The sequence below is a fragment of the Petaurus breviceps genome, unplaced genomic scaffold (assembly GCF_028583685.1).
Source record: "Petaurus breviceps papuanus isolate PSGF00001 unplaced genomic scaffold, PetGlider_PUasm1.0 185, whole genome shotgun sequence".
In the NCBI taxonomy this organism is placed as follows: Eukaryota; Metazoa; Chordata; class Mammalia; order Diprotodontia; family Petauridae; genus Petaurus; species Petaurus breviceps.
This window is the reverse complement of record NW_027185797.1, coordinates 7,911,952-7,928,288: the sequence shown is the minus strand read 5'-3', so window position 1 is coordinate 7,928,288 and position 16,337 is coordinate 7,911,952. Positions and strand designations below refer to the sequence as shown.

Here is a 16,337-nt window from a genome sequence, read left to right as displayed (position 1 = left end):
ACATAGACAGTGAAGGGAATTTGTATGCTGGGCCGAGGCATGTATACCTGAGGCCTCCCCCGCCCCCCCAAGGATGATGTCATCAGAGGTGCAAAAGATGGGTGGTGTAGAGGAGGAGGGAGAGACAGCAGGAGGGAGGCTTAATCAGGAGGCACTTTAATAGTCGAAGCAATCATATTGTCTTCCCAATAGGTTGAAAGAATCTATCTGTAAGCAGAGAAATGTCTTAGCCTGAATTTTGTGAATTCCATAATGCCTACTGTAGTATCATGGACAATACTTAGGAAGTCTGGTCTGATGGTGTTGAATAGATGTTTCCACGACACAAGCTTAATTCAGGGGCAGTTCCTCAGCCCAAAACAGATTTTAAATTGCTTTAGTAATTAAAAGACAGGTAGATAGATAAATCTTTCTAACAATAAAGATTGAGAAGTCAGAGAAAATAGAATAATAAATATCAATTGTGATTTTTTTATGTGTTCCCTTATTTCGAATACACTAATCAATAAGGACACTTTTATAAATAGATGAATTTTAATTCGACATTTTTAGAATGCAAGATGGAATAGGTTTTAGACTCATTTCTGTAGTGACAAATTATTTGTTTAGGTTTTCCAAACAATTGAGAGTAACTCTAAGTATTTTCATATTATAAATATAAGATATTTTTTCACATCTTATATCTTTTCATTCTTGTATCAGGGCGTTGCAACATGCTGATGTAATCATATTACTGGGTGCCAGGTTAAATTGGATTTTGCACTTTGGACTCCCGCCAAGATATCGAGCTGATGTGAAGATTATCCAGGTCCGAGTAGGAAAGAAATTGAAATGAGAGTTCTCTCTGTTATAATCCTTGCCCTATCTTCTTATAATCTCTGCTGATTTTTGGTAGATGCCTTTTGGATAGGCTCCCTTCTTTTAATTAATTTTCAAAAGCTGGGTTAAGCGAAAACTACTACTTCAAATTGGCTTGTGCAAATGTACTAAATTGAAAAATACAGGGAAAAGCAACTACTTGGCCTGTGAAAGGTTTATTATTTTAAGTAGTGAAGTAGATTACAGTTAGAGTAATCATTTCATCTGGCATCATTGGGCAATGATGTGATTCATATTAGTAATTTTTTTCTAAATAAATAAATTACTTTTTTGAGTGCTAATTTTTTTTTTCAAATTTTAATTCCTTTTGATCCTTGCCTTTCTAGATGTGTTGGACATTTCTATACTATATACTATAAAAAAAGAAAAAACGTTTTCTTGATGACTCAGGGTCATCATTATGAACATTAATTGAGTATATTGTATTCAGGGGCTATTGAGGCATGTAGAACTCTTTCCTCTATGCTACAAAGTTTCAAACTGCTTTTTAGTTGATAGTAACAATCATAAAACCTATCCCCGCCATTCGGAGCAGTTTCCATTTGTCAGTATGTCAGTTTCTAGCATCCCATCCTCATATTGTCATATTAAACTAGATAATGAAGCATTTGATAGAATTTTTTGTCAAATTAAGCTAAGTCAGTAGAATGTGATTCCAAGCCGACTGTTGCGTTCTGGTTGCAGCCTATCTCACCAGACGTATTTCCTGTTATTTCTCTTCATGCCCTCTTTGTTCCAGCTAAACTGCCCTGTGTGTTATTCCCCAGCATGAGTTACTGTCTTGGGGCTTTTCTCCGTACGTAGGACGCTTTCCCTCTTGGAATCCCTAAGCTCAGCCCGAGTGCCACTCCTGCACAGATTCCTCATCGACCTCCCAAATGGTCAATTTCTTCTCTTCCCAAATTACTTTTGCTTATTCTGTATGTAATTTGTATTTACTTACCTGTGTACATGCTGTTTCTACTTCTTGGGGAGCAAAGGCAGTTTTCATTTTTTCACTTGGAGACTTTGTGTCCCTAGTGCTGAACATACAGTGTGCTTTTAGTAAATGTTTGTTGAATTGTTGAGTTAAATTTAATTAGTGTTGTATAAAAGTTTGGGCTCACCCAGAGGCTATTTCTGCTTATCTTGGTGTTACCCAGTTGTTGCAATCATCTAAAATTCTGACCTCTAGACAAATGGGAGTGAGTTGTTGTTTTGTTATGGCTGAGGTAGAAATTGTGTAGGATTAATGAAAATCTTCTCCCCTATCAGGATTGAAATAATCAGATTGACTATTCTCAGTGTGGAAATACTGAAGTAAAAAACCTTTGTCAGGGTTCAGGAAGGCAAACTTAAAACTAGGCCCCCATTCACACTGACCTATTTTGGTGGTCAAGTTGCACTGTTGTATCATGTTTTGTTTTGTGTGTGTGTGTGTGTTTGGGTGTTTTTGCTAAGAGACTACTTTTAGTAGGACTTGTTGCCTCCTAAAGCCTTCTTCAAGAATATTGAACATCTTTTATGTGGAGCTAAATATAAATTTTTTGATAGAATTATTATACTTGTTAAAGAACTAACTTGCCTTATTTTTCTACTATTGGCATCTCTTTGTAGGTTGATATATGTGCAGAAGAGCTGGGGAATAATGTTAAGCCTGCCGCAGCTCTGTTAGGTGATATAAATGCTGTCACTGCACAGGTAAGACCTTGGTTTTAGCTTCCTTATATGGGCATTTTTAGAGCATTCTGTTCTTTAAAACCTCTTTTTTTTTTCCTTTTTGGAAGAGGGAAGGCAGGGCAATTGGGGTTAAGTGACTTGTCCAAGGTCATATGTCTAGTAAGTAAGTGTTAAGTTTCTGAGGCTAGATTTGAACTCAGGTTTTCCAGACTCCAGGGCCAGTGCTCTATTCACTGTGCCACCTAGCCCTCCCAAAACCTTTCTTTCTTGACTCAATTGAGTCTGAATATTTATTTGTTTTTTAAAAAAATGCAAACTATGTGACTCACTTGGAAACATGAAATTGGAGCTCCTCATACCTACATTTAAATTAGGAGCTTCTGGAAACTATATGAATTAAGAGCAAAGAGAGTACAGTGTTATTGCCTTTGGGAGCTCTGGAGTTTGGCCACCATCTTTCTTGGTGTTATAGCTAGGATTTCTCTCTGATGATAACCTGTGAATTCTCATTTTCTCTCTCTCTGTCTCTCTCTCTGTCTCTCTCTCTCTCTCTCTCTCTCTGTCTCTGTCTCTTTCTCTCTCTCTCTCTCTGTCTCTCTCTCTTTCTCTCTTTCTCTCTCTCTCTTTCTCTCTCTAACTTTGCCCTCTGGTGCAAGAAGAATATTATTTAGTCATTTAGTGGCTTGAAAAATGTAATTTAATTTTGTAAGGAATGTAATTTATAGGCATGATGAAGATTTCTCAACATTTCTTTAGGCAAAAAAGATCCATTGATACAGATTTACCATCTATAATTTGAAAATGGCCAAATCATGGTGTTCCCTTCTCCTTTTGTGGGTGATACAAAATTATAGAGCAATATTTTAGGGCTTGTAAAAAGTGTTGGTTTAGTCATGCTACTTTTGTCAGAATGGCTCTCATAACCAAAATAGTGATATTTATCATAATTACATGATAGAGAAGTATAAACTAAGTACTGTTCCACATCAGTGTGGGCCCCTTCCTTTGGCTGTGGGATTTTAGAGGAACCTGGTCACCTGCAAGCATTGAATGTGAAGGGGTGGAGTTCCACCTTGACCCATTAGAATGTATGTGATGATCTGGGAAATACTTTTCCTTTTGGTAGGCCAGTCTGAAGGTATGGAGAAGCATGGGACAGTATTGCTTGTCCTATGAGAGTCTCGCTATCTGGAGGGAATCTTTATTGATATAAAAAAAATTTGACATTTTATAAATTAACTTAAAAATTTTTTTTGAAATGTTAAAACATAAGTCATATGTGTATTATCCTACAAAAAGACTTTTTATGCTGGGGTTTTCATTTAAGATTATTTCTTAGCTTTTAGAACATTATAATAAAAGGCCATGGCAATATCCTCCTGATGCTGAATGGTGGAAGGTACTGAGAGAAAAAATGAAGAGCAATGCAGAAGCATCCGAGGTGAGGAGAAGCCTTTGGGAGGTGCTCAGGTGTGACGACTGGGCGGGGCCTGGCCAGATTCAGGGGAGGAGTCCTGAGTCCTGCTGGCGCCCACTCACCAGCTCTGCTTGGGGGGAGTAACATGCGTTCTCTGAGCCTCTGTCTGCTCACCTGTAGAGGGGGGTAAATAATACAGCTTTACAGACTGCTGTGGGAATCCAATGCCATGTAAAGCACGGCCCGTCAGCCATTATTATAAGCTCTGGTGTGTTCACTTCATTCATTATTATGGCAGCTGCTAATTGATCAGTGACATTTTCTTTGATTAATAATCATGAGCTTCAGTGTTTTTCCTCTGGCGTATGTTCATGAATCAGATTTTTCCCTGGCAAGTACCCTAGTTTAAGGAGAAGAGAGAGATCTTTCCCTCTTTTTGTCCTGGCTTTGTGCTCACTGGGCTACTTTTCACAGATATGCCCACATGTATCATTGGACTCCATCAATCAACAAGCATTTATTAAGTGCCTCCTGTGTGCCCGGCACTATGGGGAGACAAAGGGAAAAATAAGGTCCCTGCCCTCATAGAGTTTTCTGTCTATAGAAGGAGACAATAAATACATATACAAACATATACTAAATAAATGCAGAAATACACAACAGTTTTTGTTTGGGGGAGACATTCAACAGTTGGAGAAAGATCTCATATAGAAGGTGATGTGAACTGAAATTGGAGGAAGACTATTGATTTTAAGAATGGGATGTACTGGGGCAGCTAGCTGGTGCAGTGAATAGACCGTCGACCCTAGAGCCAGGATGACCTCAGACACTTAACACTTACTAGCTGTGTGACCTTGGGCCAGTCACTTAGCCCCAACTGCCTTACCTTCCCCCCTCCAAGAAGCAAAAAAGAGTGATGTGGAAAAGCAGTGAATTCCAAACATCAGAGTTAGTTGGTCCTCTAGCAACACCTTCTTGACAACCGTTTATGAGCATATTTATTGCTGTCCATGTAGTGATACCTCTAATAGCATCTCCCCAAAATTAATTTACCTAAGATACGAACTTTTAATTCTCTCATTACTTTACTGACTTATTCCCGTAACTCTTTACTAATAAACCTGCTTTAATGATTTCCCCTATAATTTTAGGAATTAGCATCACAAAAATCTTTGCCTATGAATTATTACACAGTATTCTCCCACGTCCAAGAACAGCTACCGAGAGACTGTATTATAGTGAGTGAAGGAGCAAATACTATGGATATTGGACGGACTATGCTTCAGAACTACCTTCCTCGTCATAGGTAAAAAAACAAAATTTTCTTTTAAGATATTTGTCATTATTTATGTGCGCATATATAAGAGTACTTGATAAATTAACTTACAGTTACTAAAGCTTCAAATGATTGTACATGCTTAGTGAAAAATATCTTGACATACTGAAGTGTCTTTATGTGAAGATTCTTATGAATAAGATTTCTGTGACTGTGCTTCTACCAATTTTATTAAATTTAAAGATCATAATTAATATTTTCTTTTAAATATAAGCATATATTTCTTACCTTGTGTGAAAGTTCATTTTAAAATTTGAACAATTGGGGCAGCTAGGTGGTGTAGTGAATAGAGCACCAGCCCTGGAGTCAGAAGGACCTGAGTTCAAATCCAGCCTCAGACACTTAACATTTACTAGCTTTGTGACCTTGGGCAAGTCACTTAACCCCAATTGCCCCTCCAAAAAAGAAAAAAAAATTTGACCAGTTATAGTCATATGGAATTTTTTTTCTATTGACTATCTTTGACAATTGTACAATAATTTTGTTCTAAAATGATTAGGATTATTAGTTATTTTAAGATTTTTCTCAAGTACTTTATTGGCCAAGATCCAACGTATTGTGAGGCTCTGTAATCCAGCTGTTCTGTAGAGTTCATTTTTCTTTGGAGGAAGGAAATCATTTGAGCACTTTCCCTCTAGACTGGATGCTGGTACTTTTGGGACAATGGGAGTCGGATTGGGCTTTGCGATCGCTGCTGCTGTGGTAGCAAAAGATAGAAATCCAGAAAAACGTGTGGTTTGCGTGGAAGGAGACAGTGCTTTTGGATTCTCTGGCATGGAGGTGGAAACTATCTGCAGGTAAAAAATGGGGCATTTCAGTTTTCCCTACATATGAAGAATTCATGTGTATATAGACATACTAATTGCTGCTTTATCACATGCTATAAAATAATCTATAAAGATCCTGATACAACAGTTCCTAAGTCCTAATGCCCCTGACAAAATCATCCCAAGGCCTTGTCTGGGGTCACTTTACTTTAAATTCTATACAACACGGTAGTCCTTTGAAGAGTGTTGATTCTCACAGAATCACAGCTTGCCTTCCCCTCCAGGACCAGGCTTTACTTCAAGTCCTCAAGGACTCAAATTGAAGTAATCATTATTATTTCAAATTAGATAATATATGTAGAAGTGTTTTGCAAACTTAAAAAAATGTGTTAACTATTTTTTCCAAATTGTTGTTTTTTTCACTTTTAATTGGATTAGTATTTTAATAATCACAAATATGATTTCAGAAAAATCATTATTCGGTGTTAAGAAGGTATGTTTGGGGGCAGCTAGGTGGCACAGTGGATGGAGTACCAGCCCTGAAGTCAGGAGAACCAGTTCAAATTTGGCCTCAGACACTTGACACTTATTAGATGTGTGACCCTGGGCAAGTCACTTAGTCCTGATTGCCTTGGTGGGGGGGAAGGCATATTTGCTTTTTTATGTATGTACAGACCATTCATAATAATTTTATGGCCCATACGAGTCCCCAGCCCAATGGTTGTTTCTGTAGTATTCATTTTCTTACTGTCTGCCATTTTCATTTCTGCAAAATTACCATGAAATTATAGAACATAGTTTATAAGCATCCTGAGACTGTGTAGGATTACTTTATAAATCCACATTTCATCTGTTCACAGTTCCATTCAGAGTCTTAGCAATGAATCTTAATGTGGGATTTAATGATTGTTTAAAGTTTTAGCATATAAAATTTCAAAGTTCCAGAGAGGCCATGAGCATTTAACATCTTTAAAAAGTAGTTCTCACCTACATGTTAGCTTGAGCCTCCTAGGATAAATCCCATTCCCTTGTTAGGATGCCTGGATGTATCGGCAAACTTAGAAGTGTCAGAGGACTCCAGAAAACAGCCTGCCACCAGACGTGGCAACAAATATCGCAGCTTTATAAAGACTCGGTTACTAGCTATAAATAAACTTGACTCCAGAAAATAGGTGTGCCGATGATGGAATTCTTGGGTTTTATTATTACTCACTAGAATAATTTAATGAGATTTCATCTGGGGTTGGGTTGTTTTTTTTTTTGTCATAACTATATTGTCTTGGTTTCCTTGATTTCTTAATGTGTCTCTTTGTTTTGTTTTGTTTTGCTTTTAGCCAGACTGTAAAGCACTTTGAGGGTAGGGAAGCTTCTCTTTTTTCCTCTATGTCTTCATGCACAGTACAAGGCATAGAGGACTCATTCAACAAATCCTTATTGATTTGGTTAACTGTTTATTAGGCCAGAAGTCCAGCAGTTCTAGGATGGGTGATTTCATCGGTTTGGGTGCTCCCTCTGCATATTCTCCAAGACTTCTTTAGGAGATTGTCTTTGAAGGTTCCTGTAGCCACAAGACTCCTCATCTGGTGGCCAGCCTGATGAAGGGCCTCTCAGAGCTTAGGCAGGCTGCTCCTTAGAAGACAGAGGGAGGATGTCACCATGCCTGTGCTCACAGCTTTTCTTTCAGCATGGTAGATCCTCCCTGAGCTTGTGCTGTCCTGACCTGGCCTCTGAAGATCCAAGGTCATCCAGCTGTGCACCACGGTGAGGCATTAGGGGAGGGGAGGATTGGAGTGGAGATTACTTAAATAATAAATAATATGTGACTTCTGGTCTGACTTTAATGTGCACAAAACATAGAAAGACACATAGAATATAGCTGTATTCATCATTGTATAAAAATTCCTTCCTAAATATAGGAAATTACTTTAGAATTATGAAAGATTTATTTCCTAGGATCATAGCTCCAGAGCTGGAAGGCACCTCAGTGGTCATCTGATAGTCTTAACTTCTTCACTTTACAGGTAGGGAGACTGAGGCCTAGGAAGATTAAGTGACTTGCCTGGGGTCACACAGGCATAGTAAACGTAAGAGCCATGATTTGAACCCAAGCCACTAAATCTGGTTTACTCTCATTTTTTCAGGCATAATTTGCCAATCCTTCTTATTGTGGTGAACAATAATGGAATTTATCAGGGCTTTGATGCAGAAACCTGGAAAGAGATGACAAAACTTGGAGAAATTTCCCAAGTGTGAGTATCATAAAACTTCGACTAATAGACTTGCTGAGAAACAGATTTAAAGTATATTTTCCATTCTCATATTGGTTTAGTTTTAAAATTATTTTTATATGTTTTTTGTACAGTCTATGATATAATTACAAATTCTAGACTATATTGCCTCCTCTAAAGGTCAAGGATGATGTTGATATATTTTTTTAATAAAATGCTATCCACTGTTGAAAGGGATTAATTAGTGTTCTATCAGAACCTAAAGTCTCATGGTGCGGCTACATGGCTCAGTGAGTAAAGTACCAGCCCTGGAGTCGGGAGGACCTGAGATCAGTTCTGGCCTCAGATACTTAACACCCACCCAAAAACACTAGCCGTGTAACCTTGGGCAAGTTACTTAACCCCAGCTGCCCTCCAAAAGGCAAAAAAAAAAAAAAAAGAACCTAAAGTCTCTGTCAAGTTCAGGTAATACAATAAACTGTCTAGGTCTTGTAAGTGAAAAGAAAGAGCATAAAACCATTGTTTGAACATAAGACTGCTGTTCAGCTTACTGGAATCTAAGGTGCAGCAGGCCCCTTGGGTGTGTGATGTGTTTACTACCTAGTCCATAGTGCTCTGGGGCTTTCTCCCCTCTCCTGCCTTGCTGAGTCCTGGCCTGCTGATCTGCGTAGGGGCAGAGTAGGAGGGCATCGCCCTTCCTGGATGTGGAAGGGGGCATGCTGAATTTGTGAATGGACAGTGAAGTTGTGTGTGGATGGATCACATTAAAACCAAACGGAAACGACTTGAGATGGTCGGTCATTTTACCCTATCCACATTTCTCTCCATTAAATGCCCATAATTGTCAGTTGTTTAGAGTTAGCTTTAAACATGTATACAGACTTTAGTTAGTGCCATTTCATACGAGTGCTGCCAACATAGGTTCCTTCTGACACAGTGTATGGTGATTAGATAGTCACTGTGGCAGCAGCAGGCCTACTTTGGGATGTCCTGCTCTGTGAGGACGAGTGTACTGTGGGGTGTGTTCTATTGTAAGGTCGTCCTGGTTAACTGCCTCATCTCCCTCATCTTCCTCTTTCTCCAGATACCACAGGTATCAAGCTGAAGTGCAGTGATTTGCATGAATTTCTAATGGTTGAACTAAAATAATTTACAGTATTCAGGAGTTTATTGTCTTGGAGACCAGGACGGAGGCTTTTATTGCTTGGGAAAGACCAGAAGTCTCCAAGCTGCTTTCAATTTTAAACGTAATAAAACTGACAATACTACCAAAATTAATGGACACTTTTAATGCTATACCAGTCAAAGTATTACAGGTATACTTTATAGAACTTAATAAAATAATAACAGAATTCACTTTAAAATACCCAGAATATCAGGAGAAAAGAGTTGGGATGAAGGGGAATCCGTGCGTCTAGGCCTCAAACTACATCATAAAGCACAGTCACCACAGTAATTTTTTTGGTTAAAAAATAGAAAGATAGCTCAATGGATCAGACTAGACAAGGGGGAATCAGTGGCACTCAGCAACCCAGTTTTGGACAAAACTGAAAACATAAAATACTCAAGAAAGAACTCTATCTAATAAAAACGTCTGGGTAAACTGGAAAGCAGTATGGGAGAAATTAGGCTTAGACTAACCTTACATCACATTTCACAATACATTCTTAATGGATACACAACCTTAACATTAAAGATCAAACTATAAAAACATTAAGGGGCAGCTAGGTGGCGCAGTGAATAGAGTGCCAGCCCTGGAGTCAGGAGGACCTGAGTTCAAATTCGACCTCAGACACTTACCGTGTTTCCCCGATAATAAGACCTATCCCGAAAATAAGCCCTCCCCTTACTGTGTAAGATTCCTCTGAAATAAGCCCTCCCCTGAAAATAAGCCCTATTGAGATTGCTACTGTAGTGAAGGTGATCCCCTGTGCTACACGCTACATTATGGTACCCTCTGTATGCACCCCCTCTCTCCCCCCCGTGAAACGCACGCCGCGCTCTGAGCTGCATCCAATCAGAGCTGCAGCAGTGAGCGTGTCATCCTATTCTTCCCCAGTGATTTGCTTGCTGGCTCCATTGAGAGCAGTGCCGCAGAGGAGAGCTGAGGCAGGACAACATAAGCCCTTCCCTGAAAATAAGCCCTCTGGTGTTTTTCTTTCCAAAAAAATTAATAAGACAGTGTCTTATTATCGGGGAAACACGGTAGTAAACTTCCAAGGCTTGATCACCTCACTCGGTTTGTATTCAGAATTTGAAATAAGCACTGAGTAAAGCAAAGAAGAGGCCTGCCAGGATTGTAGGATTAGTGCTGTATCACACAAAGTAAAGTGTCCGCAGAAAACAGTGGTGGTTTCTTTAACACTCTGCCTGGATCTTCCCCTTTTGAGTCATCAGGAAAGTTTGACTTCCTGCTCTAGCTTATCCAGAATAGTCTGACTTCCGGACTCTCTCTTCCACGCTGGTCCAGCCACTGTCATGTTGAATAATTGACATTCCTCAGGCAATGGCTGGAATCACCTTTTATTTCAAAAATTTTCAGAAACCTTCATAAAAATTTTGTTCTCCTGTCAAGGTTCTCTGCCATATACAGTTTTTCACTTTTCTGGCTAAATAGCCCACCAATAGTTTAGTAACTTTCTCAAATTCTCCTTTCTGATAATTTCCTTAGTTATCTCTTTAGTTAGCTTTTTTTTTTATTACTTTGTATTTTTTATCAGTAACTTGACTTACTTTATGAACATATTTTACAAGTTTTTTTTAAAAATCTGTAGAATTATACGTAGTGTAAGTATAAGTTTGGTTTTTTTATTCCAGTTCAGCAGATTATTCCAGAACACACCTAGAAAAGGCAAACATCAGTGACCGTTTACTTGCCTTTTTCAGGGTACCTCCAGTCTCTCTCCTGCCAAATTCCCATTACGAGCATGTTATGACTGCATTTGGAGGCAAAGGATATTTTGTAGAGACTCCAGGAGAGCTGCAGAACGCTTTGAGAGTCAGCTTAGCTGAGAACACAGTGCCATCTCTCATCAATGTTATGATTCAGCCTCAAGCCAGTCGGAAGAAACAGGTAAGGGCTGCCCACATGAGTGAGGAAGAAAATGCCAAGCCCAACATCCTCTGCTTCTTGTGTTCCATCTCAATGCTGGTGTTTAGTGGTGCCCAATAGGTGTCCCACTGTGCGTCCTCTACTACCCAAATGCCCCCATGTTTTGTGTTTTTTTTCAAATGCTTTATTAACTTCTGATTTACATCATTCATTTCCACCAGATTTTGAGTTACAAATTCAAACGCCCCCATGTTGATGTGATTCCAGTGAACTCTGACTTCTTTCTTAGAAATGGGGCAGAGAATAGGCTGGGAGGCTTTTAAAATTCTTGTTGACTTCTTTAAGAAATGGATTCCATTGAAGTTTTAGCTTTTTTTCTTTCGTGCTTTTAAGATTTACAACAATTTATCGTTGTATTGTCTCTTAGATTTGTACCATAGGCAGGAGAAATAGTAACCAGACACACAGGGAGGGTATTAAACTCTACTGCCTTTTACAGGTTTTCATTACTTAAGTTTACTTGAATCCTATTTCCAGTCCATGTGAATTGATAACATATTTCTCTCTCTTGTTCACCATTTAAAAATTACTGATATTTTATTTGATTCACCAGATTTTATTTGGACTAAGTCTGTGATTTCATTGGTAGAGGGAAATCCCAGTGAGGAAATGTCCTCTGCCAATGCAGATCAGTTAAGAAGCGTGCTACTTCTTGAATTAGAGTGTGGCCTGAGATACTGAGAGGTTCAGGGACTTGTCTAGGGCTGCCCCGCCAGGGCCTGGCTAAGGTGGGACTGGGATCTAGGTCTTTCTGCCTTGGGGGGCCAGCCTTCTATCTACTGCATCACAACTGCCTTGTCGCAAATGATGCTTCCTAACAAATCCCTCCAAAAAAGTACATTTGAAGACCATGCATTAGAGTACTTTGTAAACTTTGTAGCACTTGGAACCCTTAAAGTGCCAAATCAATGTTAGCTGTTATTACTATTATTGTTGTTATTGATTTATAACAGAAGGGAAGGTGCCCTTTCATTTTCAGGTATGACACATTATCCTTTGTATTTGCCCAGGGTGATGTTACCTGGCCATTGGCATCGCCTGCTCTTTTTGCTCTGTTCTGTGAACTTTCAGTTCTGTACTCCACCCTTTCCAAACCCAGCCTCCACCTTCCGTGCCTTGGCCTTATGCTCCCCATTACTTTCTTCATTTTAGTAAGTTAGGAGTGGGGTCTATCCCCTACATCTTGGAGGGAAGATCCTTCTATGTGCACTCCTGATAGCAGCCACATGAACTCCATCTCCATGAGAACAGTCATCAGAGGCTGTATGCCTAACCAGAGGGAAGTTCAGAGAAGATGAGGAAGACAACAAGAGGCTGATGAGAGAAGGGGGACAGAAGTTCTGACAAGGGCTGATGGGAGCTGCTGCAAAGATGAGACCTGAAGGCCGAGCAACTCAGGAGTGCCCTTTCACCACTGCCGTCCTCTGGAGGCCATGTGGCCTCCATAGCCCCATCTTTGGCTTCTTTCATTTCACCAGGTGAACTGACGGTGGCTAGCCAAGGCCCAGAGACCAGTTTGTGAACCAGAATGCCAGTGAATTCCCTAGAATTCTCATTTGCAGTAGTTGTGTCCTCTGAACACAGGACTGGTGAATACAGACCATTGCTCCTGGGGAAATATAGGGTTAAGGTCTTGGGAGGTTCTCGTACCACATTGACCCTAACACTTCCCAGAGTGGCCTCACATACAGATCAGTGAATTTCCTCTTCCTTTCAATGGATGTAATGAGTGGTTGTTCACATTGAACTGACAGCCAGTAGCTCTGTAACTAAAGCCTGAATAAGCTTCTCTGGCACACATTACATCTTTCTTAAGTTTAGGAACACTAGACAGCCCATTTTAAATAGCAGAAGCATCAACAAAAAGCACAGAAATGCAAAAAACATAGCACTAAATAGAAGGCGAAAAGGACACTTGTTTACAGTAGGAGAGCTGAAATAAGCAGATTTGTTGCCTTGTTCAGCTGCAGCAAGGACCCTGTGCATTGGGTGACTCAGATTTTTTTCCACTCTTACACATCGACAAGCGATTCTGACAGGTCGTGAATATTGATTTGGGAGTTGCAAAGTGAGTAGGCAAATTTGCAAGTGAGGATTGACTGTACTTTTCTAGTGACTGGGAGCACGTGTGGCCATTGTCCAGAGAGAGGCCCTCTTCCTGGTAGTGAGATTCCTGGGAAGCCACTAATCGATGACCTGATAAACATGGAACCAGAAGACTGTCTCTTCTCCGATTGCATTGAGTTATCATGTCTGAACTCTAGAAAACAGCTTTCTTTTGACTAGAATGAATATATCCATTAGAAAAATAGTCTTCTTTCTTTTTTTAATTTTAGAACCAGAAAGGACTTCATACAGGGTAATTGTGAATATTTTCATTTTTAATGACCTCTCATTCTTTTTAACTGTATTTTATCTTTCCAATGTGATCGTGAAATGACAAAACCCATTTGAAAATAGGGAGTTCTCTCCCAAATTATTTATGCTGTTGACTTTATGAAACTCTGAGTTGCTGACTTCAGTTGTTACTGATTCTTCTTTTAGTCTGTTCCACTTATCTACTTTTCTATAAAATACCATCTCTTTCTCTTAAATGTTGGTAGAGAAATAGTGACAGATTTCCTTTTTCTAGATTGCTTGATGACCATTCCCCTCCACTTATGTTCCTTTCAAAATACTTTCATAACATTTTGAAATTCAAGCTTTCAGTTTGTTTTCTGATATTATAAAAAGGACTTGATTATTTTAATTACTAAATTGTACCAAAATCTACATTGTTCGGGACTATTTCCTACCCTTTGTACAAGGACTCTCCCTGATGTGGGTATTATTACTTGTTTTGCCTTAGTCATCTGTGACCTGTCATTGAGGTCTAAATGGCTTTTGCACCTTTAATCTCTATCCAAGAGCTATGGCTAATGGAGAAGGATCTAGAAACATGTCCAGGAAAGGCGTAGAGAGCCAAGCACCAAAGGCTACCAGTCCATGTTGGAAGGACTTCTGAAAGGTGTCTGGCACTGAAGTCCAGCTCCAGTGTTTCATTGTGACTCGATGGAGGTCCTACATCAGCCGCCGAGCAGGCCATGCTTTGAGCCTCGTCCACCCTAGCGCAGGCCCTTGTCTCCTTACGTCTGGACTATTTCAGTAGACTGCTAGTGAGTCAGCCCCCTCCTGCCTGCCATCCCCCACTCTTCTGCCTCCCACATGTATTCTTCAGTCCAGTAACGCTGGCCTCCTGGCTGTTCAAAAAACAAGACACTTGGTCTCTTGACTCTGGGTACTTTCTCTGGCTGTCCCTTATACCTGGAATACTCTCTCTCCCTGCTTTGACTACTGACTTTGGCTCCCCTCAGTGCTGGCTAAAATCCCATCTTTAGGAAGCCTCCCCTAATCCCTCCTAATGCCAGTGTCTCCCTCTCTTAATTATTTCCTATTTATCCTGTACACAACTTATTTGTGCATATTTGTTGTCTTCCCTGTTCGATTGTAAGCTCCTGGAGGGTAGGGACAGTCTTTTGCCTCTTTTTGTATTCCCAGCACTTAGCACAGTGCCTGGTATATAGTCAACACTTAATAAATGCTTACTGACAGAGCAAGGCCCTGATGAAATGCTTTGTGCCTGAAGCCCAGAGTCTAACTTGATGAATTTGGGAGCATCTCAGCAGAAGGTTGACCACCAGATGATGAGTTTGCTTTTGTTTTTGGCCACAGCAACTCATGAAGACTATCTGCTAAGGTGCTGAGGTATTGAGAGTCTCATCTGATGAGGAGATAGTCACAGCTTTGAAATGACTCATCCATTGAAGGAAATGAAGGGAATGTACAAGGTTCACCCACCTTCTTCATTCTGGCCAAAATGGGATCGTTAGAGCAAACTGGAAAGTGAAGGGACTGCCTGTGACAAGTATTTCCTGCCTGGATAACTGTGCTCATGGCGGAATAGCTACTGGCCTAACCGTTCTTCTCTTTTCCTAGGATTTTCACTGGCTAACTCGTTCTAATATGTGACTGAAGCTGCCAGTGGGAGGCCTTGAGTTGGTCCTTTCCAGCCAGATGAAGGTTATTATCCACAGCACACGGCAACATCACCATGATTTTTCACAAAAGGAGAACATCTATTAGAATCAGACATAAACAAAGATTTGCAATGTTTTTACCAAGGTTATTCAGTGGAAACAGCTATTTGAAGAAATGGTAAATATGAGAATCTTTTAAATATGAGAATCTTTTAAATCATGGCATAATGAGTCTTTTTATTTTGCATAAAGCTAACATCTGTTTAAATCCAGTCTTAAAATTAGGTACATTTTAAAAACATCTTTGAAAAAAGCAAAAAACTCTTATCAGGTGCCTGATGGGTAGATCAGTGTAATAAATCATGACTCCTAAATTGTCTCTCTACATCTCTTGTCTTATTTTCTGTGTGCCTCAGTTTCCTTTTTTGCAAAATTGGGTTACTCCCTTTTCCCTGCCTCAAGGTTATTGTAAACATTTTTTTCAAAAACACTTTATGATTCACAAAAGAAAAATCAGTGGTATCAGGAGTAGCTTAATTTTTTAAATGAAGCCAGAGATTGTTTGACAGTCTTAATTTAATGCAGTCTGATCAGTCATCAAGCATTTATTATTAGTCACTATGTTCCAGGCCCTGTGCCTAGCTCTGTACATACCCCCAAAAAGCTAAAACAAACAGAAAAACAGTCCCTGCTTTTAAGGGTTCACAGTCTAACGGGGAAGAAAACATGCAAACAAATGGAGACAGAGTAAGTTGAGGCAGCTTGTGGTGCCATAATGCAGCACCAAGCCTGGAGTCAGGAAGATCTGAGTTCAAATCTAGTCTCAGACACCTAGTAGTTGTGTGACTTTGGGCAAGTCATTTAACCTCCCTCTGCCCCAGTTTCCTCATCTGTAAAAGAGGGATGATAACAGCACCTACATC

The 16,337-nt window shown here is 39.7% G+C and overlaps 1 protein-coding gene across 5 annotated transcripts in view; it reads left to right on the top strand.

Annotated features, from left to right (window-relative positions):
- Positions 1 to 15,799, top strand: part of HACL1 (2-hydroxyacyl-CoA lyase 1) — a 36,041-nt gene extending 20,242 nt beyond the window's left edge. For all 5 annotated transcript variants that reach the window (XM_069088420.1, XM_069088421.1, XM_069088423.1 and 2 more), the window contains 8 exons: positions 703 to 808; positions 2,476 to 2,559; positions 3,878 to 3,979; positions 5,107 to 5,261; positions 5,930 to 6,088; positions 8,200 to 8,307; positions 11,173 to 11,359; positions 15,374 to 15,799. In XM_069088420.1, coding sequence (XP_068944521.1) covers positions 703 to 808; positions 2,476 to 2,559; positions 3,878 to 3,979; positions 5,107 to 5,261; positions 5,930 to 6,088; positions 8,200 to 8,307; positions 11,173 to 11,359; positions 15,374 to 15,406 — 934 coding nt within the window. In that variant the 3' untranslated portion in view covers positions 15,407 to 15,799. The remainder of the gene's footprint in view (positions 1 to 702; positions 809 to 2,475; positions 2,560 to 3,877; positions 3,980 to 5,106; positions 5,262 to 5,929; positions 6,089 to 8,199; positions 8,308 to 11,172; positions 11,360 to 15,373) is intronic.
- The last annotated feature ends 538 nt before the right edge of the window (positions 15,800 to 16,337 follow it).